The sequence below is a fragment of the Natrix helvetica genome, assembly GCF_964273705.1.
Source record: "Natrix helvetica genome assembly, chromosome: 2".
NCBI classification, from domain to species: Eukaryota; Metazoa; Chordata; class Lepidosauria; order Squamata; family Natricidae; genus Natrix; species Natrix helvetica.
In genome coordinates, this window is record NC_138552.1 from 110,658,196 (window position 1) to 110,683,323 (window position 25,128).

At 41.3% G+C, this 25,128-nt stretch overlaps 1 protein-coding gene across 2 annotated transcripts in view; it reads left to right on the forward strand.

The window, feature by feature from the left end:
* The first annotated feature begins 250 nt into the window (after positions 1 to 250).
* Positions 251 to 25,128, forward strand: part of CLSTN3 (calsyntenin 3) — a 37,045-nt gene continuing 12,167 nt past the window's right edge. The window contains exons 1-10 of one of the 2 annotated variants that reach the window (XM_081943031.1): positions 251 to 496; positions 5,671 to 5,793; positions 9,651 to 9,846; positions 10,864 to 11,072; positions 11,537 to 11,686; positions 18,367 to 18,552; positions 18,894 to 19,163; positions 23,533 to 23,645; positions 23,800 to 23,962; positions 24,919 to 24,975. In XM_081943031.1, coding sequence (XP_081799157.1) covers positions 415 to 496; positions 5,671 to 5,793; positions 9,651 to 9,846; positions 10,864 to 11,072; positions 11,537 to 11,686; positions 18,367 to 18,552; positions 18,894 to 19,163; positions 23,533 to 23,645; positions 23,800 to 23,962; positions 24,919 to 24,975 — 1,549 coding nt within the window. In that variant the 5' untranslated portion in view covers positions 251 to 414. The remainder of the gene's footprint in view (positions 497 to 5,670; positions 5,794 to 9,650; positions 9,847 to 10,863; positions 11,073 to 11,536; positions 11,687 to 18,366; positions 18,553 to 18,893; positions 19,164 to 23,532; positions 23,646 to 23,799; positions 23,963 to 24,918; positions 24,976 to 25,128) is intronic. The other variant, XM_081943032.1, reaches the window with a different exon arrangement.

Below are 25,128 nucleotides of genomic sequence, written 5' to 3' on the forward strand. Positions count from 1 at the left end.
TTTATTTGCAGGGCGCTGGCGTGCATACACGTTGCCCGCCTTCACCCACCTCCCACAGAAAAAGACAACCCTACCTCCCTTCTGGCCTTCCCACGCCCTCCCCTACCCCTAAGTCTTGGTCCCCACCCTCTCCTGCAGCACCTGGCTGGGGCGCCCCTCGTATTGGCTGCGAGGGCCCATCAATCAGCGTCGGGCGCTGCTGACATCATGCTGCAGTACAGGGGCTGGGCCGGACCGGAGAAAGGAGGCGTCCGGGAGCTCCAGCTGGCGCCCCGTCCCGGGCAGTGCCTCGACAACCGACCGCTGGGTCTGAGTGGGAGCAGATCGTAACGACAGCCGTCAAGGCACTCTCCGTCGGCGAACGAGACCGAGCCTATCCCGGGCAGCGAGCGGTATTTCCAAGGCTTTTCTAAAATGGGCTGGGGGATGCCCCTCGCCTCCGCCCCTCTCCTCCTCCTCCTCCTCCTCCTTGTCTCCTGCACCCTCGGCAACAAAGGTGAGCCAAGTCGAGGCGCCCGGACTCCCCCAGGAGAGGGCTGGGCTGGGCGGGTGTGTGGGTGTGTGGTTGGGAAGCTCTTTGAGCGCCCTCCGTGCCTTTCCCATCTGGTCAAAGCTGGAGCGCAGCTCTTCTCCTGCCTTCTAATGCATCCCGTCCATTCCCCGGGAACGCCGAGAAGCGGATGGAGAAACAGGGCTTGGTGTTAACCGTGGGGCTGCCCGCTCCTCCTTCTCCGCTTTTGCTATTTTGCTCCTCTGGATCTTCTCACTTGCTTCCTTCTGTAGCATCAGAGCCCTTTCCCCTTTCCCCTGCTTTGCTTCCTTGGATTGCACACCAACCCACCTCTACACCGCCTGTTTATCTCTCCCCTCCGTTCATTTTCTGCCTATCGTTTATCACACGCCCAGCTATTCCCAAGGCTCCTTCTGTATTCCAGTCTCTTAGGATCAAAACGTGATGAAGCTGCTTTGCTACCCCCTCCTCTCTGTTTCTAGGCTAGTTGCCATCTTCTCTTCCTTGCAGCCTTAGTGGGTTTGCCAGCCCGTTCCTTTCACGGTTGCAAAATCTATTAATTTCAAGCAAAGGAGAGGGGAAACCATTGCATTTATAAATGGGCGAAGTGCTGAACAGAGAGAGGGATGCTACTCTCCAGAAGCGTCAGTATTCTGAACACGAACACAGGACATATATTTGCACGCATATCTGGGTGCCTGAAAATGAGAGACAAGGCTAGGTTGATCTAGGCTCACAGGTCTTAACTAAGAACAATAGTTCTTGGGGAAATAGAGTAATATTGCATGGAAACCAAAGGAAGGGGCTGAAGGTCCTGCATATTTTGGGGAGACTGAGTCATCTTTCAGCACCAGCCTGCAGCAAAGGAAGGAGACGGAGTGTGAAAAAGCATATGATTTCTATTGCCATGGCTTTCTTCCTTAAAAATTGGCATTGGGGAGGGGGAGGGCAATGCAGCAGCATTAGGATTCAGTGCGCTTGTTGGCTCTGCAGATAGAGTGGAATCTCGCTCCCTGGTACCCGATTCTAAATGCACGTAGCCACTGAGGGTTGACTTGGCCTTGTGTCCCTTGTTAAAGTATCCTTTGAGAAATTGTCAAACTGGGGCTCTTCAGGTGGCTGGTAGGAGTAGCAGATTCCTTTTATTCTCCCTTCACCAGCTCATTGTCCTTCCATTGCAATCATCCCCCTTTCCCGTGCTTGAAGCAAAGGCCACGGGGCAAGAGCTTTGAGTTACAAGGGTACAAAAGAAGGGCAGGTCATGTACGTAAGGTGCCTTAGAGACATGACAGAAGCAAGCAAGAATGCAACTTGGACTGGATTATTTATTTGTTTAAATATGGCAGCTCTGAAAACAATCCGGCGAGATGAATACTCTGATTTACATTCTTCTGCCTTTTCATACAGCCGTAACCCTAAAGCTTCGGATTCTCTGCTGCAATATAGCATTTAAAAACAACAACAAACCTCTCCTGTTCTGATTTACCTTATTTTTCATTCTTCCAGTTTTGGTTGGCTGCAAAGTGCTTTAAAGGTTCCAACTAAGGTCCTTTCCAGGCACCTTTTCAATTCAGCTTTGATACCATCTGCTGAATATAAAGGGCTTCAAAAGAACTTCTTGGCTAAATGAAACCATCTAGTCCCTCAACCCCTTTTGAACACTGGCTAATTGGAAGCCTCTGGAGTCTAACAGGCAAAACCTGAAGATGATGTTTTCCACCTGTTCCATGCCTCCACCTCTCTTCTCCTAGGCCATCTCTTTGCTGTTTAGCATTAATTGTTGCTGATAGGAATGAATTTCCCTAAGCCAGTTCAAAAGCCACTGGAACTGATGGCCAGGGCTGTTATCTCAAAGTCAATACCACAGAATCTGTTACATATTATTTCTGTGTGATCTGTGAGAGCTTTTCATTTTCTGACCTTGTGAGGTTGTGTTCTAATACTCAACAAAATATATTTTTGACTACGTGGTCCTTGCTGGTCCACAATCTTGATTCCAAACACATACTATCACACAGTAAAGTTTGGCTTTACTTCTCATGCAAAAATCTGCTTGCATTTCTGGCTAAAGAACCCATCAAGAAATTACCAAGGATAAAAGAGCAGCAAATAATCTTAAAACTGGCATAGAGTACTATGAGATACATCAAAGTACTTCAGATGGAAACTCCAAATGGCATTTCCTTCATGCTAAACACTGACCAGCCTGCCAGGAAGATTATCCATATAAACCCTCCATGTTCTTACATAGCAATTTCCAGGGGTCAAAGCAGATGACTATGCACCTGTGCCCAATATGTCTGCCTCCACTTTGACCCCTTTAAGTCCTTTTTCTGAGAAGGTTTGTTCACCTTACAGGGTCATTTCTAATGATGTCACTTGAAATATTCTCATGGAACTAACCTCCAACTGTTTGAGGGTCATTCATGTCAGTGGCAAACCAGAGATGGAGTTGTGGTGCACAAGTGGATGCTTTATCTAAAGTTCCTAATAATCTCCTGTGGAAAATGTCCTTACATTCTGAATGTCCCTAAAGTGGTCATGAATGAATGGAACACAATTCTATCTGTAGGATTTAATGTGGAGAAATGGGGTTTGTAACTAGGACACAGTGATCTAATTCTAGAGACCCAGTTTACTAGGGATTGGTTAGATAGGAGGAGTGTTCATTTATAACGATTTCTCCCTTTATTCTCTCATCTCCATCTTCCATGTTCCCTGCCCTGGAGGTTGTGTGATGAAGATTAATTTGCTATTTCTGGGCTTGTGACATTTTTTGGAGCCTCCTGCTGGCTGCAGCCTCACTGTTGTCTGGACTGGCTCCAGCCAACAAGATTAGCATTTCAGGCCATGAAGTGAGGCCAGAAGGAAAATGGCATACGCCAGGACAGAGCAGGAGACACGAGGACTGTGGAATAATACAGAGGGGGCAGGAGTGAGGATGCCTGAGCCATCAGGTCCTCTTAGATGGGAATGTTGGAAATCTGCTTTTCTCTTGAAGACTTAAATTAATCTTGTCATGATGAAAGAAAACTAAATACTATAAGTAACTTCATTTCCTCTTTTATTTTTATTTTTTCTGCCATCCCTTCACATCTTTCTACTATGGAAATCCAGTTAATCTATTCTTGGAGAGCAAAGGGCTTCTTTGTGCTGAATATGATTATAAGTGTACATATCCTGGTGGAATTTTTAAAATGATGGTGATAAATGTGTCTGCAGGATCCAACCTTGGGTCCGTCAGCAAGACCAGAGATCTTTAGTCTCCCGAATTTTCAGACTTGTGTTGGAACCCATCCTCATGGAACTTCTCTCCCAGTGACCGACCCAGATTGGATCCTGCAATATTATCCTGGGACATGTACAGTATCTGCCTTCATTTGTTAAAGGTGTCCCTCAAAAGCTCTCTTTGTAGAGTTACAAATTGTGATGTTTTAAGCTCCCTTAATTTGATCTCCCCTGTGTGTTTGTCTTATCTGAACCCTGAATTAAAATGTACGTACTTCAAGATGTTGACCAATCAGAAAGGATTTAATTTACAAGATTTACAATGTGTCAAAATATACCGACTGTTATGATTTCTACCTAGGCATTAATACTAATTTTATTATATTAATTTTACTCTTTTGAATTATACTTTTAAAAAAATCAATTTGGATAGAAAGTATACGTGTCCGTAAGTGCATGTCCCTATGAAAATTAAGAAAATACAAGGATATTTTTTAAATTATCTACATTCTGAATAGTATTTGCTGTATAAATTTTACTAAATATGATTTTAAAGTCTCTGATATGGTGACAGCCATATAAAATTATCATCTAATTCCTAGGCAATCTCTTTGCTTTTTAGCCATAATGTCCTTTAGCCAAATAAAAGAGAAAGCTGCTATTGTAATATCTGTCCCTTTAAGCAACACATTAAGGAATTAAAATACCTTCCTAATCCCTTGATACTTCTCTTGATACCCTGCCAGAGGGAGGGGGCCTTAGCTACTGAGGGTTCTGCAAGTGAAAATCTGCTATTGACATTGTTCCAATCTATCACAATTCTCTGAGCTGAAAAGCCTCAGTAAATATCCCCCATATTTTCTGCTCTGGCAAGTGGAAACCAGCAGGATTTAGGATGTAACCAGGATGTACCACTCCTTTCTGGGCTGGATTATGATACATGTTTCTAATCCTTTCCACGGGGGCCTCAGGGTGGCATTGTCTGACCTCCTTCTCCATTTAACCTCAGCCAGACCCTGTGAATTAGCTTAAATGTCAGCACAAACACTGGGATACTTTCTAGAGAGGCCCATTGTCACCGAGGAGCATTTTGAGCTCTTATTTGGAGTTTGCTTGGAGGGGGCGGGGGTGTATTTCCTTGATTTGCTTCAGCCCCTGCTGATAGATGACATGCTTAAAAAGTATGGCACAGAATGTTGATCCTGGACTGTTGATCATATTTGACAAGTAGATTCTCCCATCTAACTGCAACAAGTAATCTTTAGCTTATAACCATAATTGAGCCCAAAATTGCTGCTGCTAAGTAAGACATTTGTTAAGTGGTTTTGCCCCTTTTTATGACCTTTCTTTTCACAATTAAGTGGATCACTGTAGTTGTTAATTTAATAACATAGTTATTAAGTGAATGTGGCTTATCCACTGACTTTGCTTGTCAAAAGGTTACAAAAGGTGATCACATGAATGCCAGGATGCTGCAATCGTCATAAATGTGAATCAGTTGTCAAGCATTTTGATTATGTGACCATTGAGATGCTGCAATGGTCCTAAGTGTGAAAAACAGTCATAAGTCTCTTTTTTCAGTGCCATTGTAACTTTGAACAGTTGTAAGTTGAGGACTACCTGTTCAGTCATGCTGCAATGGTTTTTACTGAATATTGGCCCCAATACGCATTCCTTGAATGAACTGTGCACAATTTGCAGCCTTAATTATTACTAAGGTTATTGGCAGGGAGAGGATTGTATGGGTTTTTCAAGTGTTTGCTCTGCTCATTCTGGGGCAGAATGAAATGCAAGTTGAGAAAGCAATTAAGAGGCTTCACTGTTGCCAGTGAGGTATAATGAGAGGCATTAGAAATGTCATTGGATAAGAACTCAGAGGCTATTGATTTTTGTGTTGTTTATCATCCTTTTTGCGCTCCCAATGCTTCTAGCCAACAAGCACAAGCCTTGGATTGAAGCTGAGTATCAAGGCATTGTCATGGAGAATGACAATACTGTCCTCCTGAACCCTCCACTCTTCGCTCTGGACAAGGATGCACCATTGCGCTATGCAGGTACGTCACTGGCAGGAGAGCTCATAGCTACATTTTTCATTAGCTACCTTCAAGTCCTTAGCCAGAGATCAACTGAGGCTTGTGAAATGACCTGTTTTATGCAATGCACCAAAGCCTAAACCATACTTGTCAAATGTGTGGGTCTGTGTAGCAAGTTGAAGCCAAACAAAAATGCTGTGATGAAGCCTCTGTCAATTCAGTCACTATAGTTGCATAAGGAAAGGTCAAATTCAATGTGATTAAATAATGAATTAGCTGGCACATTTTTTTTTTCTGACTAAAGAATAGACGTAAGGAAGCCTGATCCAGATTAACACCCCAGACTGGGAATTAGGCCACAGTCTTTGTGATCAAAAGAATGCTGGGTCTCAGCGCTTTTAACCTTTTTTCACTATCTCCTCCCTCCTCCCTTCTTGGGGTTTTGGGTGAAGGAATTTACTTTGAAGATATGGACCAAAGAGTCAATTTCTTTTCCTTTAGAAAAGAGTTTTTTTCCACACCGCTTTTCCCTTTTTATTTGGCAATTGTCCTGCCTCAAGTATTTTATGGCAAGACAAGTATTTTTCATTAGTAATCTTCCTATCTTTTCGTATGACTACTGTAATCTGTTTTTCTTACACACCAAACCAAACACCTAATTAACCCAGTTATTTAAGAAAGAATAGCCTCCATCTAGAAATGTATCTTTTGATAGGCTCTTTCTATATGAAACAGATAGAAAAATCCATACAAATATAAGAAATCAACGATACATAGAAATATGATACAATGACACATAGGAATAATTCAGCAGGAGATATCACTTCAAAGAGAAATTAAAGAAAGCTAGCCTCTAAGCATTTCCTCTCAAGATTTCAGCATCTCATGGTCTGTGAATGGTTTAAGTTCTCCTGGTCCTCCAAGAATCATTGTCAGCAGCTTCTCAGCATTAGTAAAGCATGTGTACTAACAGAGTATTTCCTATCATCCCCCCTCCTGTAATAAAGATCCTCCAATCCTATGACAATTCTGCTACTGTTTCTCTAAAACATGTTAGCAGAGTTGTCTGCATTCCCTGCCAAAAAGGACTAATTCTTTTCCTAGGAAGTTTGAGAAATCTGCAGTTCAAGATAATTTGTGCAATGTATAATCTAAATTCGCAGAGCAGAATCAATAAATATGATGGACTAAGATGGATTAGTGAAATTGCTTGGCAGCGAGGAATGAAAAAAAAATCTTTGAAGTTATTAGACTTTCTCATATATAGAAATCTCTGACAGAGACTTGCCTTAGGAGCTGTATATTGTGATGTTCCATGGAAAGATCTCACATAATGCACAAGGATGATACGCAAATTTGTGAAGCTTTCCATATTTTTTTTTCAAAAAGGGAAGATCTCACATAATATTGCAGGCCCAAAGCTACAGTTTTAATGTTGGCATGTTCCAATAAAAAGTCTAAGGCTATAGTACTTTCCATAATATAAACAGTCTTTGAATATTATAACTTAGTGGCATTTCCTAATGGATACATAAAACTGTTCCTGATCAAGTCAGGAATTGGTAGTAAGAGTGAAGTTTCTGACATATAGGAAATGTGGTGGCAGTGAATTCATTTCTCTCTCCGGATTACAGCTGTGTTTGCTTGTTGGTCAAGAAGCTTGTTCTGTATGTGAGTGCTATCTCTGACTCCTAAGCTCATTGTCCTTCAGAAGGATGTTCTCCACACAGGACATACAGCATGGATGTTTGCAGAAGATATTCATGAGCAATTGTAAACATTCTCTGTCTATATACAAGCAGAAGGCTTGGTATTATCAGGGTTGTTGCTCGAATGGAAACGAACACAGTACATTCAAACAGAAAGGCATTTCCCTTGCAGACAGTTGTGTTGTATACAGAGATGTTTTGAGGCAGAGCCGATCGGGACCTTTTATAGCGAGTATATTCTCCTTTTCTGAATGCTTGAATAGTGCTTTCCAATTAACACACTATTCGACAGGCTTTATAAATTGTGTTGGGAGACATGATGTGCCCGAGGCCCATTTATGTTGGAAATAGCTCCACATAAAAGAGAGCAGCACGGAACATCTGCTTCATCGTACGTTTCATATCTTTTCTTTTATGAAGTGCGTAAAACAGGAAACCTTCAAACAGGTTCCAAAGCATACTTAGCATGGCTTAGTTTAAAAAAAGAAAAGTAATTAAAATGCAATAGTAAACCCTAATAGAGATTAGTATCAAATGGGCATAAAAGTCAGAAAGATATTGGGGGGGGGGACCTAAAAATGCCCCTATATAGCAATATGCATTTCATAAATGAAAAAACCTGAGAGAATAAAATCATCTTTGACACCAGAATAGCAACGGGCGCTAGACTTAAATTACCAGGAAGTAATAGCTGAAATCCACTTGTCTGGAAATTGCCACTGTTAGGAAATTCTGCCTTAGGATAAAGAATGGGGGGGAAAGCACTCTAGATACTGAAGCAACTAGAGATTCAAAATCTTGTATAAAGTTCGGCCAGCTTCTCAAATTGGGACCAGGAATGGATCAAGAGCCCGTGAATTTCATTAAATTAGTTTTGTGAAGGGCGAGATGATCATTTATTCGGGCCCTACACACAATCAAAGGACCACAACCAAATTTGGATTGAGCATTTGAAATTATTGTATATATCCATTCTTTAATTCTAGATACAAGAGGTGTTTCTCTAATTGGGTTTAGCACATATTTCCATTAGTGGGACATAAACGACAGTGACTAATGTTGATCTTGCAATGTTTTGTTTATATCTTAGTGAAAATTCAGTTTTTCCAGAGCAGCTTACAAAATTTTAATAATCAACATATTTTAAGGATCTTAGATTAAAACAGCAGATAATAAGCCACAGTTATTAAGTTTGTATATTGTGCTACATCTTAAACTGTGCCTAGTTTCACATATAACTTGTTGCTGGTTTAGCAGAGTGTGAGCTCAATAATTATATATATATATATAATTATGATCCCCAATGATTTGGAGGGGGCTTGGACCAGTCTTGCTTACCCTAGCAAAGCATAAATGCTTTCAATATTCATTCTTGCTTTGTCTGGGTAGGAGATTGCTCAAATTCATTTAATATTGATGGATGTTGCCATCTGCAGAGTTGGAAAAGACTTGTCCTAGAGTGATTTGTGAACTGGATCTAGGTCATTGTCCTCCCATGGCTCCAGATACAGTAATTGAATTGGCTGTCCATTCTCAATCAGCAAGGAATCTATACTGATTAGCTTCAGATGAATGGGCTTCCCAGGAAATGGTACTGAATAATAACTACAGAAGGAGGTAATTCCCAGGTCCCAGTAAAGGTGCCTCTTGTAAATTCTACTTCTGTGTTATTAAAACCTACCAATCTCAGAAGACACTGTTAGCCCCTTCCAACACTTGCAATCTATTGAATTGGTGAATGTTGGATACCGGTGAGAATCTTTAACCTGACATTTGGATATTGGAAACAAAAAGCAAATCAGCCAAAGCCTAATTGTGCTTCTTCACTAAGTCAAGCACAGTCTACTGAGAAGTTTCCTAGCACTTATGATGCTGAAATAACCTGGAAGTACTCAAAATGCTACCAGGTTTTAATGGAGCTTGGGCATAATAATATTTCAAAAGAATCCAACTAGATATGGATTAAACTCCCAGCCTTTTCCTCTGCCAATTTTAATATTACCCAGCTTTTCTGTTTGAGAAAGTTGCCAGCTTATTTCATGCTAATGAAGAGGGCAGAGGAGAGAAGGATAGAAGAGAATTAAAAGATAATGTTTCCTTCCTATGTTTCCTTTTTTCCCCTTAATATCACTTTTTTCCGCTTTGTATTATTTGCTTTTGGGACACTAGGTGAGATCTGTGGATTCCGGATCCATGGTGCAGGAGTGCCTTTTGAAGCAGTGATCCTTGACAAAGCCACAGGAGAGGGGTTGATCCGGGCAAAAGAGCCGGTGGATTGTGAAGCTCATAAAGAACATACTTTCACCATCCAAGCCTATGACTGCGGTGAGGGTCCTGATGGTGCCAACACCAAGAAGTCCCACAAGTAAGAGTTATTGGATTCAGTGCTACAGTGATTTTCCTCTGTACCTGCTAAATCTCTTGGAGTACACTAGTGAGCTAGTTTATTCAGGAAGTGAGTAGAATTGCTTCTTGGCTTGCAGTGAGATGTTTAAGAGTCTCTTGCATGTAAAATTCTGTGTTTTCTTTCTGCTGCTCACATTAGCCAACATAACGTAATGTGTATATCAGTAGAATCTAGTGTTTAATTTAAAATGCTTCTCTCAAAACAATTCAAAGCTTATGAAGAACTACTTGCCATCTAAGCAAAGGCCTTGTCCATGTCTTCCACATTCATTTCAATATGGCAATGGAAGACCTGCAAATGAGAATGGATGCTAGCCGTTAAAGGGCTTGATTCTTCCTGTGATCATTATTTTCTTTTTGAAAAGGCCACTCTAAGACTACTTCTCCCTTAGTCGGACTACTTTTAAAGCATTGCATGAAAAATATAAATATTTCTGGAAGAGTAATTATCTTGATGGGGAGGGAAGGCCTAAAAGCTGTCTTCTCAAAAAATGTTCGCTAGCATTGTAGTAAGAATGGAGGAGGTCTCCTGAGCCATCCTTATAGGAGTCTTATGAAGTATAGTACACATGCATTCTGGTCTTACTAATCTATGTAACAGTCTGATGAGGTAAATCAATGTACAATAATATGTCTATGGAGATTCTCAATCATCCAGATCAAGGATGTCCCACAAGTGTTTTTCAAAAGGCAACTGGACTTTCTTGGGGTTTTTTTTCCTCCTTGAAGATGCTTTGCTTCTCATCCAAAAAGCTTTTTCAGAGAACTGAAAAAGCTTCTTGGATAAGAAGCAAAGTGTCTTCAAGGGAAAAAAAAACTCCAACAATCTCCAATTTGCCTTTTCAAAAGTACCTTTGGGACAACGTACAGTAATCGTATAGAGGTAGATTGAGGAACTGTTACTGCCTAGCATTTTTCTCCTTTAAGAAAGGGTCTCTAGACCTAGTTGCTTACTACTCCCCCTTCCTCCACCCAGGGCCACAGTGCATGTGCGGGTGAACGATGTCAACGAGTTTGCTCCAGTCTTTGTGGATAAGCTTTATCGCGTGGCCGTGACGGAAGGAAAACTCTATGATCGCATCCTGCGGGTAGAAGCTATTGATGGTGACTGCTCCCCTCAGTACAGCCAGATCTGCTACTATGAGATCTTGACTCCTAATGTCCCCTTCCTGATTGACAATGATGGTAAGAACCTAAATTACCTTCTGGAGGTTGAATTGACCCAGATGTTGGAAAGCAGTTTTAGGCACAGCTGTGGAACAAGCCTATGTAAAGTATAAACACTCATGAATGACAGAATTGCTTGGTATTTTTTCCCTCTTAAAGGTGGAAATTAAAGCTATTTGGGAGTCACATTAAGGTTTTAGATCTTTGCGAGTTTTTTAAAATGTAAAACAAATATAATGTCGTTCTCTCCCCATTGCCACAGACTAAATTCACTTACACACATCACACACACACACACACATATATATATATGACTTAGAAAACAGATTTCTGTTTTGCTTTCAACATGGCGTTTCTTTTCGTGTATACTCTTTAATGGTTCTTGCTTTTTTCTGCTCCTCTATCTGCCTTTTCCTTTTTCTCTTTTGCCTTTCTGTGGGGCTCTTTGGTCTGCTAATGTGGGGCTGTACTGTTTCTACCAGGGAATATTGAGAACACAGAGAAACTGCAGTACAGTGGAGAGCGCCTGTATAAATTCACAGTGACAGCATATGACTGTGGCAAGAAACGAGCCTCTGATGATGCTGAGGTTGAAATTCAGGTGAAGCCCACCTGTAAACCTAGTTGGCAAGGTATGAAACTCTTTTCAGAGGCATTTGCATTACCTGTTTATCCTTTTGATCTCATCTATTGTCATCTGAATCCTTAGCCATATTTTTTTCTTCCTTTTTTACTTAAGAGGGGATTATTCACTGTGCACTGCCTGTTTTTTTCGTACACAACGTGTGGGCATACATTATCATACATAAATGCATTTATGTAGGATTGTATTCATAGAGGCATACATACATTTGTCTGTATAAATGTTTAGATAATGAACTATGTTATAAAAGCAGTTGACATTTTTACCATTCTTTTAAAAATAATGTTAATGAAATCTGTTGCCCGAATCATATTCCACTATTTTTAATCAATTAAAAACTATAATTAATTCAGTAATTGAGTAATTCAACCAATAAATTAGCTACATTTTTCAATCTTAATTCAGTTTAGGGTATAAATATTTTTGAAACAAAATCCAAACAACTCTGTACTTGTAGCTGGCTAGCAAACGAATTGTATTGTGTTTGATGCTACTGATGATAGTGGTGCCATAGATATTTTGAACTAGTGGCCCCCAACCTTTTGTGCACCAGGGACCAGTTCTGTGGCGTGAGGTTCTTCTACAGACTGGAGGGGCCGTGGTTTCATGTGCTCCCTGCATCCCACAGATGGGGCTTCGCTTGTTTGCACAGCCCGGTTTTGGGCATGTACGTATGATGCGGCCTGGTGCCAGTCCACAGACTGGGGCTTGGAGACTCCTGTTTTAAACAGTGATGCAGCTTGGTTTCATTCTTAAGTCAGTTCTTGTCCACTTGTTTAATAATATGAATTTTCCCTTTGTTTTATACAGAAGAGACATGTAAAAGATTGTAAGAAGGGATATGTTTTGAGTTTTCAGTAGGGAAGGCATTATTCAAGTTTAAATAGCACGGAGTATGCATTTAAAAATTATTTGGCTTGTGATTGTCTTTTTTTAAAAAATCTTAGTAACAAGCACCCAAGAGATTCTGGGTCTCCTTAGTAGGATTGTTGTAACTCATTGGCTGCCTAAAATATTTTGATACAAAAGATTGAGTAGAAAAAGTCTCTCTACCAAGATACGCAAGATCAAAATCTAGTTACGTTGTTCTGAAAGTACCACTTTGCATGATTCGGATACTTGGTAACCAGTTTGCACTTAACAATGGTGTTCCAAAATAAAGTCAATAGGAAAACCTGCAGAAAATGTCACAAGTTGCTCCTGTAAGTTGCCCTCGCTCCCATTACTTTTTCTGCTGAGCACCCTGGATAATTTCTTGTACTTTGCAGCATGCATCAACCTACAGCAAAACCTCACACAGAGTCTTAGCATACACCTGCCAGCTGCACTCATCCAGAGCTGCAGTAGCTATCAGTGCACCCTCTGGCAACCAGCAGCAGTTATCACTCCACACACATACTTGGTTGTGCTCATGTTGCACTGCAGCAGTTACTTACCTGCCCTCATTCTTGCTTGCAAGTTGCCTGAAACTTGCAATTTCCTGCTGGTTTCCCCATTGACTTTGCTTGTTGGAAGATGGCAGGAAGTCACAAGGAGCTCCTCACTTAACAATCTGCAATCCTCACTTAACAATGACATCAGGGACTGCCAGCATTTCTATCATTAAGCAAAGCAGTGATGTGACATCACTCTTTATGACTACATCTCTTACCAATGGAAATTCCACCCAATAATCACTGTTAAATGAGAACTACTGTAACTAGTAATAATTAATTAAGTAATTCACTATTTGCTGACCTTTTGTGATACCAACAGTTTGCTCCAACATCTTATGAAACATTTTAAGAAAGATTTAAATTAAAAATTTTAGATTTGGAATCAGCACTTGAAGTCAAAGTTGTATAAAACATATGTGGGTAGTCTGGTTAAATGTATTCAATGCATTTATTTAGCAAATCTTTATTGTTAATTCAATCTCATCCCCATTAAAAAAAAAGTTTATAAAAAGATTATGTTTACTGTACACAGCAACAAGGTAAGTCCTGCATTCTAAAAACAGAACACTCATTAGTTTGCGGTGAATAACTCTTTTAATTAGTTACAGGTAAAAATTAAACAAAACATTGTCCTACAACTTCCTAAAACCTTTGTCTTTGATGAATCTCATTCCTGTTCTTTTGAACTCCAAAATGATACTTGTGGTTTTCAGGCATGAGTTTGGAGTCACGTATTCCACTATGGCAAACTTATGGCTTTATTGTTCACTGTCATATAATTTTGATAGATAATAACAATCAATCAATCAATCAATCAATCAATCAATCAAACAAACATTTACATTCCAGCATGAGACTTGTTTAACATTAATGGAAACTGTCCTATATTTCACACTGATGCTTACATCTTCACAGTAACCCTTGGTCCCGCTCAGACCAGCTACACACACACTGGTCTCATCAAAATAAGGTCTGTTAATGAGTAATGGATAGAGCATTGCTCTATTCACCTCTTATGCACTAGTATTCACAAAGCATTTAATAATACAGCATGTCAACTAATAGTGCAACATTTAAAATACCAGCAGATGACATTATCAGCAAATGTAGAGATCAAATAGAACAATGCCATCAAATCATATTAAAGGAAGTATTTCAGTTTTATTTATTTTTTAAAAAGTCAACGAAAAGGAAGTTAAATGGACGCAGAACAAAAGGTGAGGAAAAGCCATGTGTCTTGGGAGGTTGGTAAAAAAAGAGAGGCTTTTATGCCTCACTATATCTCCAAAGAACATTGAAAAGAAGAAATGTGACGCTAGGAGAATTCTATTAATTCTTAACTCTGCCCCAGGGGAAAAATATCTCCCTTACACAGAACCAATATTTCTTTCTGCCACCAATAGTAATAAACCCAGATGCCAATTCTTTCCCAAAATCTATTCTGGCAAACAGAACTTTATAATGTTCTCCACAAAGTCATTCTTCAGTATGACATATGCCCTTTGTCAGTGCTGGGCACACATTGCGTTGGATAAACCATCAAGATTCTAAATAGAAGAACAAAGAAACTTGATGCTGATATCAGAATGGCAGCTCCAAAAGCCATTCTAAGATCATCGGGATATTCTCAAGGGGGCCTTCCTTGAGCAAAGGAAATATTAATTTAACCACAAACTGCCCAATAGGAATTTATTAGGAAATTTAGGATGGTTTCCTAGAGATGACCAAAGATCAAGGCTTTTTATCATGCTACATCAGAAAAAAGGAAGAGCAATATAAAAATTAACTTAGCAATAACAACCATGTGATCATGACTTTTGGGTGTGTTGGGAAACAAAATATATGTGTCCTTTTTGTGTTAGAATAGTAATCTCCAACCTTTTGGGCACCAGGGACCAGTTTCGTGGAAGACAATTTTTCCACAGACCTGGGGTGGGGGATGGGTTCGGTTTTGCTCGCTCGCCTGCCACTCATCTCCAGCTGTGCAGTCTGGTTGCTAACAGGCCATGGACTGGTACCAGTTCATGGCCTGGGGGTAGGGACCCCTGTGCTGGAAGACCAGTGGGAGTAAACCTGGCACTAGTGAAGGTAGAATTGGTGGGATGATGAAGTGAAAGAGATTGTGGATGAGAAAATGTATGTACAAATCATGAAGATAATATATGTATAGAGAATTAGGTATTTGTTAAGAGGAAGTAAAGGTGAAAAAGACAAGGTAGTTTTGTTTTGGAAGTGGGGAATGGCTAACGAAGAGCTTCAAGCAGAATTAATGGGATTATATAAAAAGCAATTACATGATTTGGGATGAAGCTAAAGTCACAAAATGCTACAATTGTGCGGAAATGATTGTAATACAGGTAGAGCTGGACTTAGGATCATTTGTTCAGTGACTGTTTGAAATGGTGGTGAACTAATAGTGGTTTTGAGTGATCCTGAGGATTACAGTCATTCTAGCATCCACACGGTCATGTCATAAATCGGGAAGTGGGCAGGGAAGATTGCAAAAAGACAAAGTCCCTTTTCTCTTTCCTGGGCACCCTGCCTGACTTGCAGGGCACCTCTTGCGCATCCTCCCTGACCTGTGCAGTGCTCCTCATGCACCCCTATACCCTCCCTTGTGCATGTGATGCCTCTCATATGCCCTCTCCAGTCTGTGGGATGCATCACGTGTACCCCAGCACACCATCACATCACCCTCCCCGATTCACATGGGCACCTCTTGTGCATTCCCATGCACCCTCCTCAACCTGTTTGCTGCCTCACACACCCACACCATCCCATGCACACTTGTGCAGCCTTCTCAGCACATAGTGCCTCTTGTGCACCACCACACACGTTCCCCGACTCACTTGATGTTTTTTGTGCACTGCCATGTGTTGCCACATACCCTCTCTGACCCCTGTGGCAACTTTTGCACCCCCTATGCACCCGTTCATTTCCTCCCCAACACAGCAGCAGCCACTTACCTGCCTGCTGGCCTGTGACTTCCTGCCAGCTTCCCCACCGACTTTGGTTAAGGGAAGCCAGCAGGAAGTTGCCTTGCCTAACTACCGTGGGATTCAGTTAATGACAGCAACCAGGTCTGCAGGGATTGCCATTGCCAAGCGATGCAATCATGCTTTACAACTGCATCATTTAGCAAAGGAAATTCTGGTCCCAATTGTGGTCATAAGTCAAGGACTACCTATATGTCAGTGTGAAATTGAAGCAAATATTGTAAATGTTTGTACGAAACAATGGTGAAAAAGAAGTAACAAATGCTGTGAGCATGTTGAAAAATGAAAAGACTGCAAATGTACAGGGCATAATTGGAAGGTGTCTCTGGGCGAAGACTACATCCCTGCCTGCTGATTGGAAGAATGCCAGGATTGCTCCCTTAAACAAATGGGAAGGTAACAAGATTAAAGCCTGCCAGGAAAGATGCATGGCAGAATTCCAACTGGAGGGATGCGAAATGACAATGAGCAAGATTTGAGAAGTAGCAGCATGCAGTTTATGAACATGTAAAAAAATGTTCTGATGTAATTATTCATTTGTTCGTATGGGAAAATGGATAGACTTGAATTATGAAATGTTTATGGAGCTGAAAGTTGATTGCTGAACGCAATGTGAGTGGTATGTGATAGAAGTAAATTATACACGAGAATAAAAATAATTCTCAGCAAGCAATTCGACACTAAGCTTGGAATCAGGTAAGGCTGTGTGATGTCCCTTTAGTTGTTTGATGCATTCATGAATATATTTGTAAGAGGTACTTGTGTTGATGTTACAAGTACATGCCTCAGGGACAAGAATATTGATTGAAAACCTAAATGATTTGCAGGAATTATTAAATTGTATAATGCCACCAGGAGTATGAATCTGAAAATTAAGTGGTGCTTGATGGGGAAAATGAAAGGAATATTGCAAGTAATATATAAATGGCAAAATATTACGGGAAATATGTATTCCTTGGTAGAATGTTTTCTAAAGGTAGAGAAACAGAGTCTAAGACATGTAAAGGCTGTTAAAAGGTAGCGGCTGGTAAGTAATCTGTTGTGAAGAATGATTTTTGTTGTTGAAAGAAGCATAAAAGGGTTATATATAAGAATAGACTTCTGCCCATTTAGTTATATGGAAGTGAGAATTGGGTGTGTCAGAATGCAATGAGAAGGCCTTATGTAAGATGTGTGTGTAAGTTCATGTTGCAACAGAAACCAACAATGGTTGGACTTGTTCCATCTATTGTGTTATCTGGGTGATTGTGCAAATCAATTGGTTCTGATGTAGGTTCCATTGATTTTTATATTGAACCAAGTTGGGGGGGGGGGGACACTTGTCCAACAGTTAATGGAAAAGTATCAGGCGCCCTGATTGAGTATAAGAACTCAAAGAAGATTGCCCCTCATAGGATTCAATGAGATCAATGCTAGTCTTTAGATGGCAAACTGGACTGGAAGCAGTTAATTGCAAGAACCAGTTCCAAATTTAGTGGGAGGGTAAAGTAACCCTAATCCTGTAAGCATCTGAACCAGAGGTGGGTTGCTCCCAGTTTGGCCCAGTTTCATCGAACCAGTAGTGGAATTCAGGCCTTTGTCGCAGAACTGGCAGTTCCCTCACTGCTGCTTGGCCGCCGCCATTTTGGATTTTAGTGACTGCGCGTGCGCAGTTCACTGTAAATTGTTCTGCACATGTGCTGCCATACCAAATATAGAGAAAAGAGTGGCGGAACCTGGAGGCGGGGTTAAAAGAGGAATGAGCCTACAATCAGCTAAGTCCACCAACCCTTATATTCCATTGACCCGTATCTAACTTTTAACAGCTTTAGCTGAAAATATTCCCATGCGTAGCCATGAGTAGCAATAAATCAGTTTAACTGGATTTTCACATTTGGACTTGATTGTTCACACCTGACATCAAACTTTGCAACACTGTTATACTCTAATGTCCTTATAACTCTCAGTCAAAAGACTGAGTCTTGAATATTACTGTATGCCTCTATTACCAGCAGAAAAATCCTTTTTCTAACACACAAATAACTCTTCTATTTCTAAATAGATCTGAAAAGGCCTTCACCCTTGCTACCTTAGCTTCCTAGAGGGAGAAGTGGGTAAAATATAATATGTATGTAATTAGAATAATGATGGATTGTGTAGTTTTTTTTTAAAGGAAGCTCAGAGGCTTGTCTAAACTGGAGCAGCTAGCAGAGGAAAGTCTCCAGCACTATGTCCTAACACAATTTAATCTGCAACAGGTTGGAATAAGAGAATTGAGTACATCCCTGGAACAGGCAGCCTTGCCCTTTTCCCCAGCATCCATTTGGAGACGTGTGATGAGCCTCTGTGGAACATCCAAGCTACTGTGGAGTTACAGACAAATCATGTGGCCAAAGGTTGTGATCGAGACAATTACTCTGAAAAGTCACTGCGTAAACTCTGTGGTATGTATTCGCTTCCTATCCAGTTACGTTTGGAGGAGGGGTGTGTGTGTGTGTGTGTGTGTGTGTGTGTGTATTCTAAAAGAATCTTTACCTAAATTAGGTCAACCTTCTAAAGAGTAGGCAGTGAAGGTCTCTAGAATGTTTCACCCAGAAAGTCTGATGACGGAGTTTCTAAACTATGGCTAGTCAGAATGACATTGAGGCATTGTTAAAAGTGACAGACACAAGATTTGAAGATCACAACCTATGGGGAAGTTTCTCTGTGCAAATTCAACCCAAAGCAACAGATGGACCATCGGATGAAACTTCCCCATTCTGAGTGTCCTCTCTTGTCCCTCCAGGTGCTGCCCGAGGTGAGGTAGATCTTCTGCCAGTGCCAGGCCCCATGGCCAACTGGACAGCGCGCCTTTCAGTCCATTACAGCCAGGACAGCAGCCTCATCTATTGGTTCAACGGCAGCCAGGCAACTCAGGTGCCCATGGGCAGTGGAACTGGAGCTCTTGAAGGACTGAGTGACCATTTTACCTTGTCCCTGTGGGTGAAACATGGGGTGATGCCAAACAAGGGCAAGAAGGAGGAAGAGACGGTCATCTGCAGCACCATGAGGAGCGGTAAGACTCTTTTATTGACCTAGACCAGCATCAGAAGGGATTATCCAGTAGGTCAGAGGATTCAGGAGCTATAAACCTATCGGGCATTTGTGTATTCCCATTGAAGTGAGAACTTTAAGGTTGGCACCTCCTTATGGTTCCATAGTAAACTAACTTGTCTATTTACCCAGTTAAGATGTTGGCAGAACGGGCCATAGAAAGTAATTAGCCTTTCCAGCTTATTGATAGATTCAGCATAGGCAGGTAATAGTGGGAAAAATGAAACCTGGCCATACTATGAAACCTTTTATTTACATGTACCTTGTTGTTGTTTAGATATAATAGTAGAAATTTACAAATTAATTCTATGCATATGTTACATCATCTGCATCAAGTTACATGGTTTGCATAAAAACATCAATTAGCCACTGATAGAAATTGTGTCAGTGCTAGACATTTGGTTTTAACAGACAGCCAGATTTAACAGACACACTTCCCTGTCACAGATGGTCTATTAAATTGAATGTTACCGTAGCTCTCATTGCAGGTAGTCTTCAACTTACAACCATTTCTTTAATGACTCCATTTGGAGTTACAATGGCACTGAGAAATAATGGCTTGTGACCATTGCAGGGTCTCCATGGTCAAACATCAGACACTTGGCAACTGGAATGTATTTATGATGGCTACAGTGTCCCAGGGTCATGTGATCCTTTTTGCGACCTTCTAACAAACCAAGCCAGATTCACTTAACAACCATGTAACAACAGCAGTGGTTCACTTAATAACTGTAGCAAGAAAGATCATAAAATGAGACAAAACTCACAACTAGTTTGCTTAGCAATGGAAATGTTGGGCTCAGTTGTGGTCGTATGTTCAGGACTACCTATATTAGCTGAAGTTGTGTAAAGCTTTTTTATTGAAGGGGCAATTTCACTGGGGGAGGTGGGAAACCATTAGATAACTCGCCTTTCCCCCAAAGTGCTGATCTCCCATGAAAACTCACCTTTGCTATTGAATAAAACCATTTGTGGCTGTTGGCATGGGTTTCCCACTGTTTTGGCACACATGATGACATTGGCAGGGTGCTGCACAATGCCTTCTCTTTTGCTGTTGTGGCACCCTGTAGGAACCCAGGAGTCTTTGTGGGTTCTTCCCCAGCTCTTCCAAGCTCCCGAGTCTCTCCCTGCCACAGAGAGGTTGCAGTTAAGTGAGGCTCTGGAGTGATCTCAATTGACCTAAGTGAATGGATTTTAATACCTGATTGCTATGAGGAAGGAGCCTGGGGATAATGCATTCATTCTCAATGCTGTAATGCAATGCGTGTTAAAATAGTTTCCACTCACAATGAATACTAATTGCACTTTGTGTACGAGTAAATGAAGCATGTGTGTTGGCATGTGGGTAAAAGCATCTTTGATTTGCAGGTCCACACAGGGCAGAGTCTTTGCTACTTTTGAGACTAGGGCTCTTATCTCTGTTTGGGGTGACAAAATTGGATCAAAATGGGTTTCTGCACCTTAGGTTTCTTGGCTATCATGTCTAACGTGTTTGCAACATGTAGATATGAAACCATGACAAGTGAAGAGGATCAGGAAATTACATTTGATCTTCAGGAGGAATTTCTGTTGGCTCTCAATGCAGGTGCATATAGGAGTCCATGACGTACGACCAGAATTGAGACTGGTTCTTCCATCCCTAATTGATGCAGTTGTTAAGTGAGAAATGCCTGATTTTATACAACCTTTTGCTGCAGTCATTCAGCCAATCAATGCAGCCATTAAGTGAACTACACAGTCATTAAATGAATCCAGCTTTTTCCACTGATTTTGCTTGATGGAAATCCTTGGGAAGGTTGCAAATGGCTACTGTGTAATCTTGGGATGCTGCAGTCATTGTAAATACTTGCTGATTGCCAAATGCCCCAAATTTTGATCATGTGACGCCACAGGTGCTGTAATGGTTGGAACTGTGAGGACTGGTTGCAAGTCACTTTTTTCAGCATCTCTGCAACTTCAGTGGTCATTAAATAAATAGTCATAAAGCGAGGACTATCTGTAATTGTGAAAGGTGCACAGTGAAATAAGTTAAAATAAGAGCCACTTGTTAACTTCTTTGTTAACATTGGACATTTATTCTTTCTTGAAAACTAAGCACAGACTTTTATTATACACTGGTGGCTTGCTTGCTTTTTTACCTGTTGTATACCACAAATGAGTGACATCAATAAAATTGGTGCTGGAAGGAGGTTGAAATCCTCTATCTCAATTTCATTCTCCACCTAACAAAGAAGAGAATGTTCCCTAATATTAGGAAAATGAATGTGCCACTTTCATGAAAATGAGATTTCAACATTACCCAGGTCAAAATGAAATGCAAACAATACTTTTCTGCTCATATACACTTTCAGCTTTCCCTTATCCTGTTACATGCTGCTGAGGATTATTCTTTACTGTACTTTGTAGTTAAATGTCTTTTTCTGCTTCTGGAACAAGCAGGCCAAACCACTGGAATGATATATTGTCATTACTGAGCTAATTCTAGCATTCGGGTCTTTCTGCTTGAAAGCCAATATTCTCCCTCACTGCCATTTATCGTGGCATGCAAATAAAGTCAGGCTATACTTACGCTGACCACTAGGAGGCAATATGTGACTGCTTTCATCCTGTTTGGGGCCCTTATGTCATCCCTTAATGCCTGAGATTTTAGATGGTTTCCCCTACCTTTCAGAGTTTTGTATGAGATTTTACAACAAGCAGCCCCACACAGTATTAAACTGGTCACACACTGCCTCCTGATAATGACTATCCATAGAAACACCACAGATATCCATTATATAAAAATAAGAGAAATCCCCCTTTCATGAGGGCATGACATGTGGTAATTTCTACATCTTTCTGGTTTGAGAGTTTAAAGAAAAAAGAAGGGGGATTATACATACCATCCTAAAGATAACCTCTCCCTGTATAGTAAGGCTTCCTACAATACCACAGAGCACCAAGGCTTGGATCACTTCTAAAGCTACTAGCAATAGCACTTAGACTTATGGAGCACTTCATGGTGCTTTTACAGTCCTCTCTAAGCAGTTTACAGAGTCAGCATATTTCCCCCAACAATCTGGGTCCTCATTTTACTGACCTCAGAATGATGGAAGGCTTGAGCCTGGTGAGATTTGAACTGCCAAATTGCAGGCAGCCAGCAGTCGGCAGAAGTAGCCTGCAGTACTGCATTCTAACCACTGCGCCACCACGGCTCTGTAATAGCTGTGTATATAGCTAAACTTCAGCTATATAATGCACTATATAGCTAACGTTTAATGGCCTGTGAGTTCCAAAGGGTTTGAATCCTATAGAGCAGAGTTCCCCAACCTTTCCAGCTGTACGGACCGAGGGTGGCGGTGGGTTGGAAGGAGATAGTTCTACCGGAATAGCCAGCAAGTGCGCATGCATGCGGGCCTACCACTCACGCAAATGAAGCACCCGTGCCCATGCTCACCCACTGCTCGTGCAAGTGAAGATGCACGCACAGTTGCCGATCATTTATGTGGCTGGTTGCAATCCCCTCATGGCCCATCGTTCACAGGCTGGGACCAGAGGTGGTATTCTGCCAGTTTGCCCCAGTTTGAGCGAACCGGTAGTGGTGGCGGCGGGAGCCTCCACCCACCTGCTCAGACGTCATCACGGGCGCTCTGTGCATGCATTCCGAACCGGTAGCGAAGATAAGAGGAAATCATTACTGGTTGGGACCCCTGCTATAGAAGGATCTGTGGCTATGTCTATCTGGTGAATTCCAAATAGGACAAAATGTTCGTGCACTGCCTCCTGGTGGTCAGCACAAGCAAAACCACACATGAAATGCCCTGTTGTTGATGTTGATGTTAGCCATTCAATCCTGTCCAATTCTTGGTGATTCTTTGGGCCAGGTCTCTCCACATCTTCCAGTTTTGCACTGCTTCTTTGAGTTTTTCTATGCTCTGGCTGGTGTCAGCTTTGATGGTATCCAGCCGCCTTGTTCTTTGGCAGCCTAGTTTCCTTTTACTCTAACTTTTCCAAACACAATTGCTTTCTCCAGTGAGACATACACTGTAACAATTTAAAAAACAACAACACTTCACTGCTCCCATTCAGAATGGAAATCAAGTAAGCCTTGTGTGTAAGGGCATGACATATACAGCTGTTTTGAGAGCTTAAGGGAAAAAAAGGTGTACTGGCTGTACCATTCTAAAAATGAGCAATCTATGTTATTTTGGGCTCAAGTAGCAGATATCACAGCTTGTTCCTGGTAAATAAGGACAACTAAAATCAATGACACTGCAAAAAATCTCAATAAATGGGGACAAGCAGATCACCATGTTGCTGATTCACCTGGTTTCCTTTCTCTCTACCTGCAGAAGATGGGTACTCCCATTACTCCTTAACTGTCCATGGCTGTCGCATCGCTTTCCTGTATTGGCCATTGCTGGAGAGTGCAAGACCTGTCAAATTCCTCTGGAAACTGGAGCAGGTGAGACGACGGCTGCTGGTGCCTTGATGTGCTCCCTTGCTGTCTCCATCTTGCTTGCACCAGGCTCACAGGAGTGTGCCCTTTCTTGCTTGCACCAGGCTCTTTCTTGCTTGCACCAGGCTCACAGGAGTGTGCCCTTTTTTTCTGGCTGCAGGTCTGCGATGACGAGTGGCACCATTATGCTCTGAATCTGGAGTTCCCCACCGTTACACTCTACGTAGATGGTGTCTCCTATGACCCTGCTCTGATCCATGACAATGGTCTCATCCACCCACCGCGGCGTAAATCTTCCCTCATGATTGGAGCATGTTGGGCTGGTAAGTAAGGTCCATTAATGGCAGAAATGAAAAGCGGACAGAAGGAAAGAGAGATGTAAAGTGAAAAAAAAACAAAACACTTCCAGGAAAGAAGCAAGTAAACAGAACCTTTTGCAAAAAGAAAAAGAAAACCATTATCAAACCTAAGTATATTTGTCCAGTTAACAGCATAGATTACACTGTGAATAGCTTCACTAGGGATCAGCACATCTGTTAGTTTTACATGAAGATGTGTCCGTTGCGTGTTTTACTACAAAAACAATATAAATATTCCCAGAGCTGGAATGCATAAAGGGATGGTGTTGGTTAGGTTTGCAAGTGGAGTTTTCTTTTTTTATATATATCAAGAAAGGCTTAATTCTATCAGATAATGTAATGCAGGGGTGTCCAAACTTGGGAACTTTAAGACTTGTGGACTTCAACTCCCAGAATTCCCCAGCCAGCATGGCTGGCTGGGGAATTCTGGGAGTTGAAGTCCACAAGTCTTAAAGTTCCCAAGTTTGGACACCCCTGATGTAATGAAATGGTTTCAATAGTCATACGAGTATTATTCATGCCCAAGCCCATAAAATACTGTAATTGGCTGACCACAGCTTAGGTTAATTCCAGACAGAAAGTTTGTTTTAGTCAATTTAGTAACATATCTACGATCAAATTGGCTGTCAAGGAATGGAAACAATCAGTATTGTGTTTTCTTAGCCAAAAAACGTTTCAGCTTTCCAGAACCCCAGCTTGGAAGTAGAAAGCTCTGGAAAGATTTTGTGGCCTCTCTCCACCAGCCCCTCACATATTCACACAATGTAGTGCCTCTGAATAATTTTAGCGTTTAGAAGCAGCAAGCTCATTTCTCAGATCTCAAATGTTTAGCATTAGCTTCTGATTTAGTTATATACTAAGCCTTCCTTGGTCACAGACAGTACTCATTCAGTGTTTTGATTTTGTTTTTCCTTGTGCAGAGGAGAGAAACAAGGAAAAAATAAAAGGGAATGAGAACTCCACTGATTTGGGACAAGGTACACGACATTCCTTGTGCCACCAAGCATGGCTCTCATCATTGTTCATGCATGAGATTTCCCTTCCCCACAATCTTTTCCTTCCCTTCTCATCTGGGAAGAAAGTCTTGGCACCATGATAGCCTAGCAGTGTAGCAGCTTCTGGATAGGATG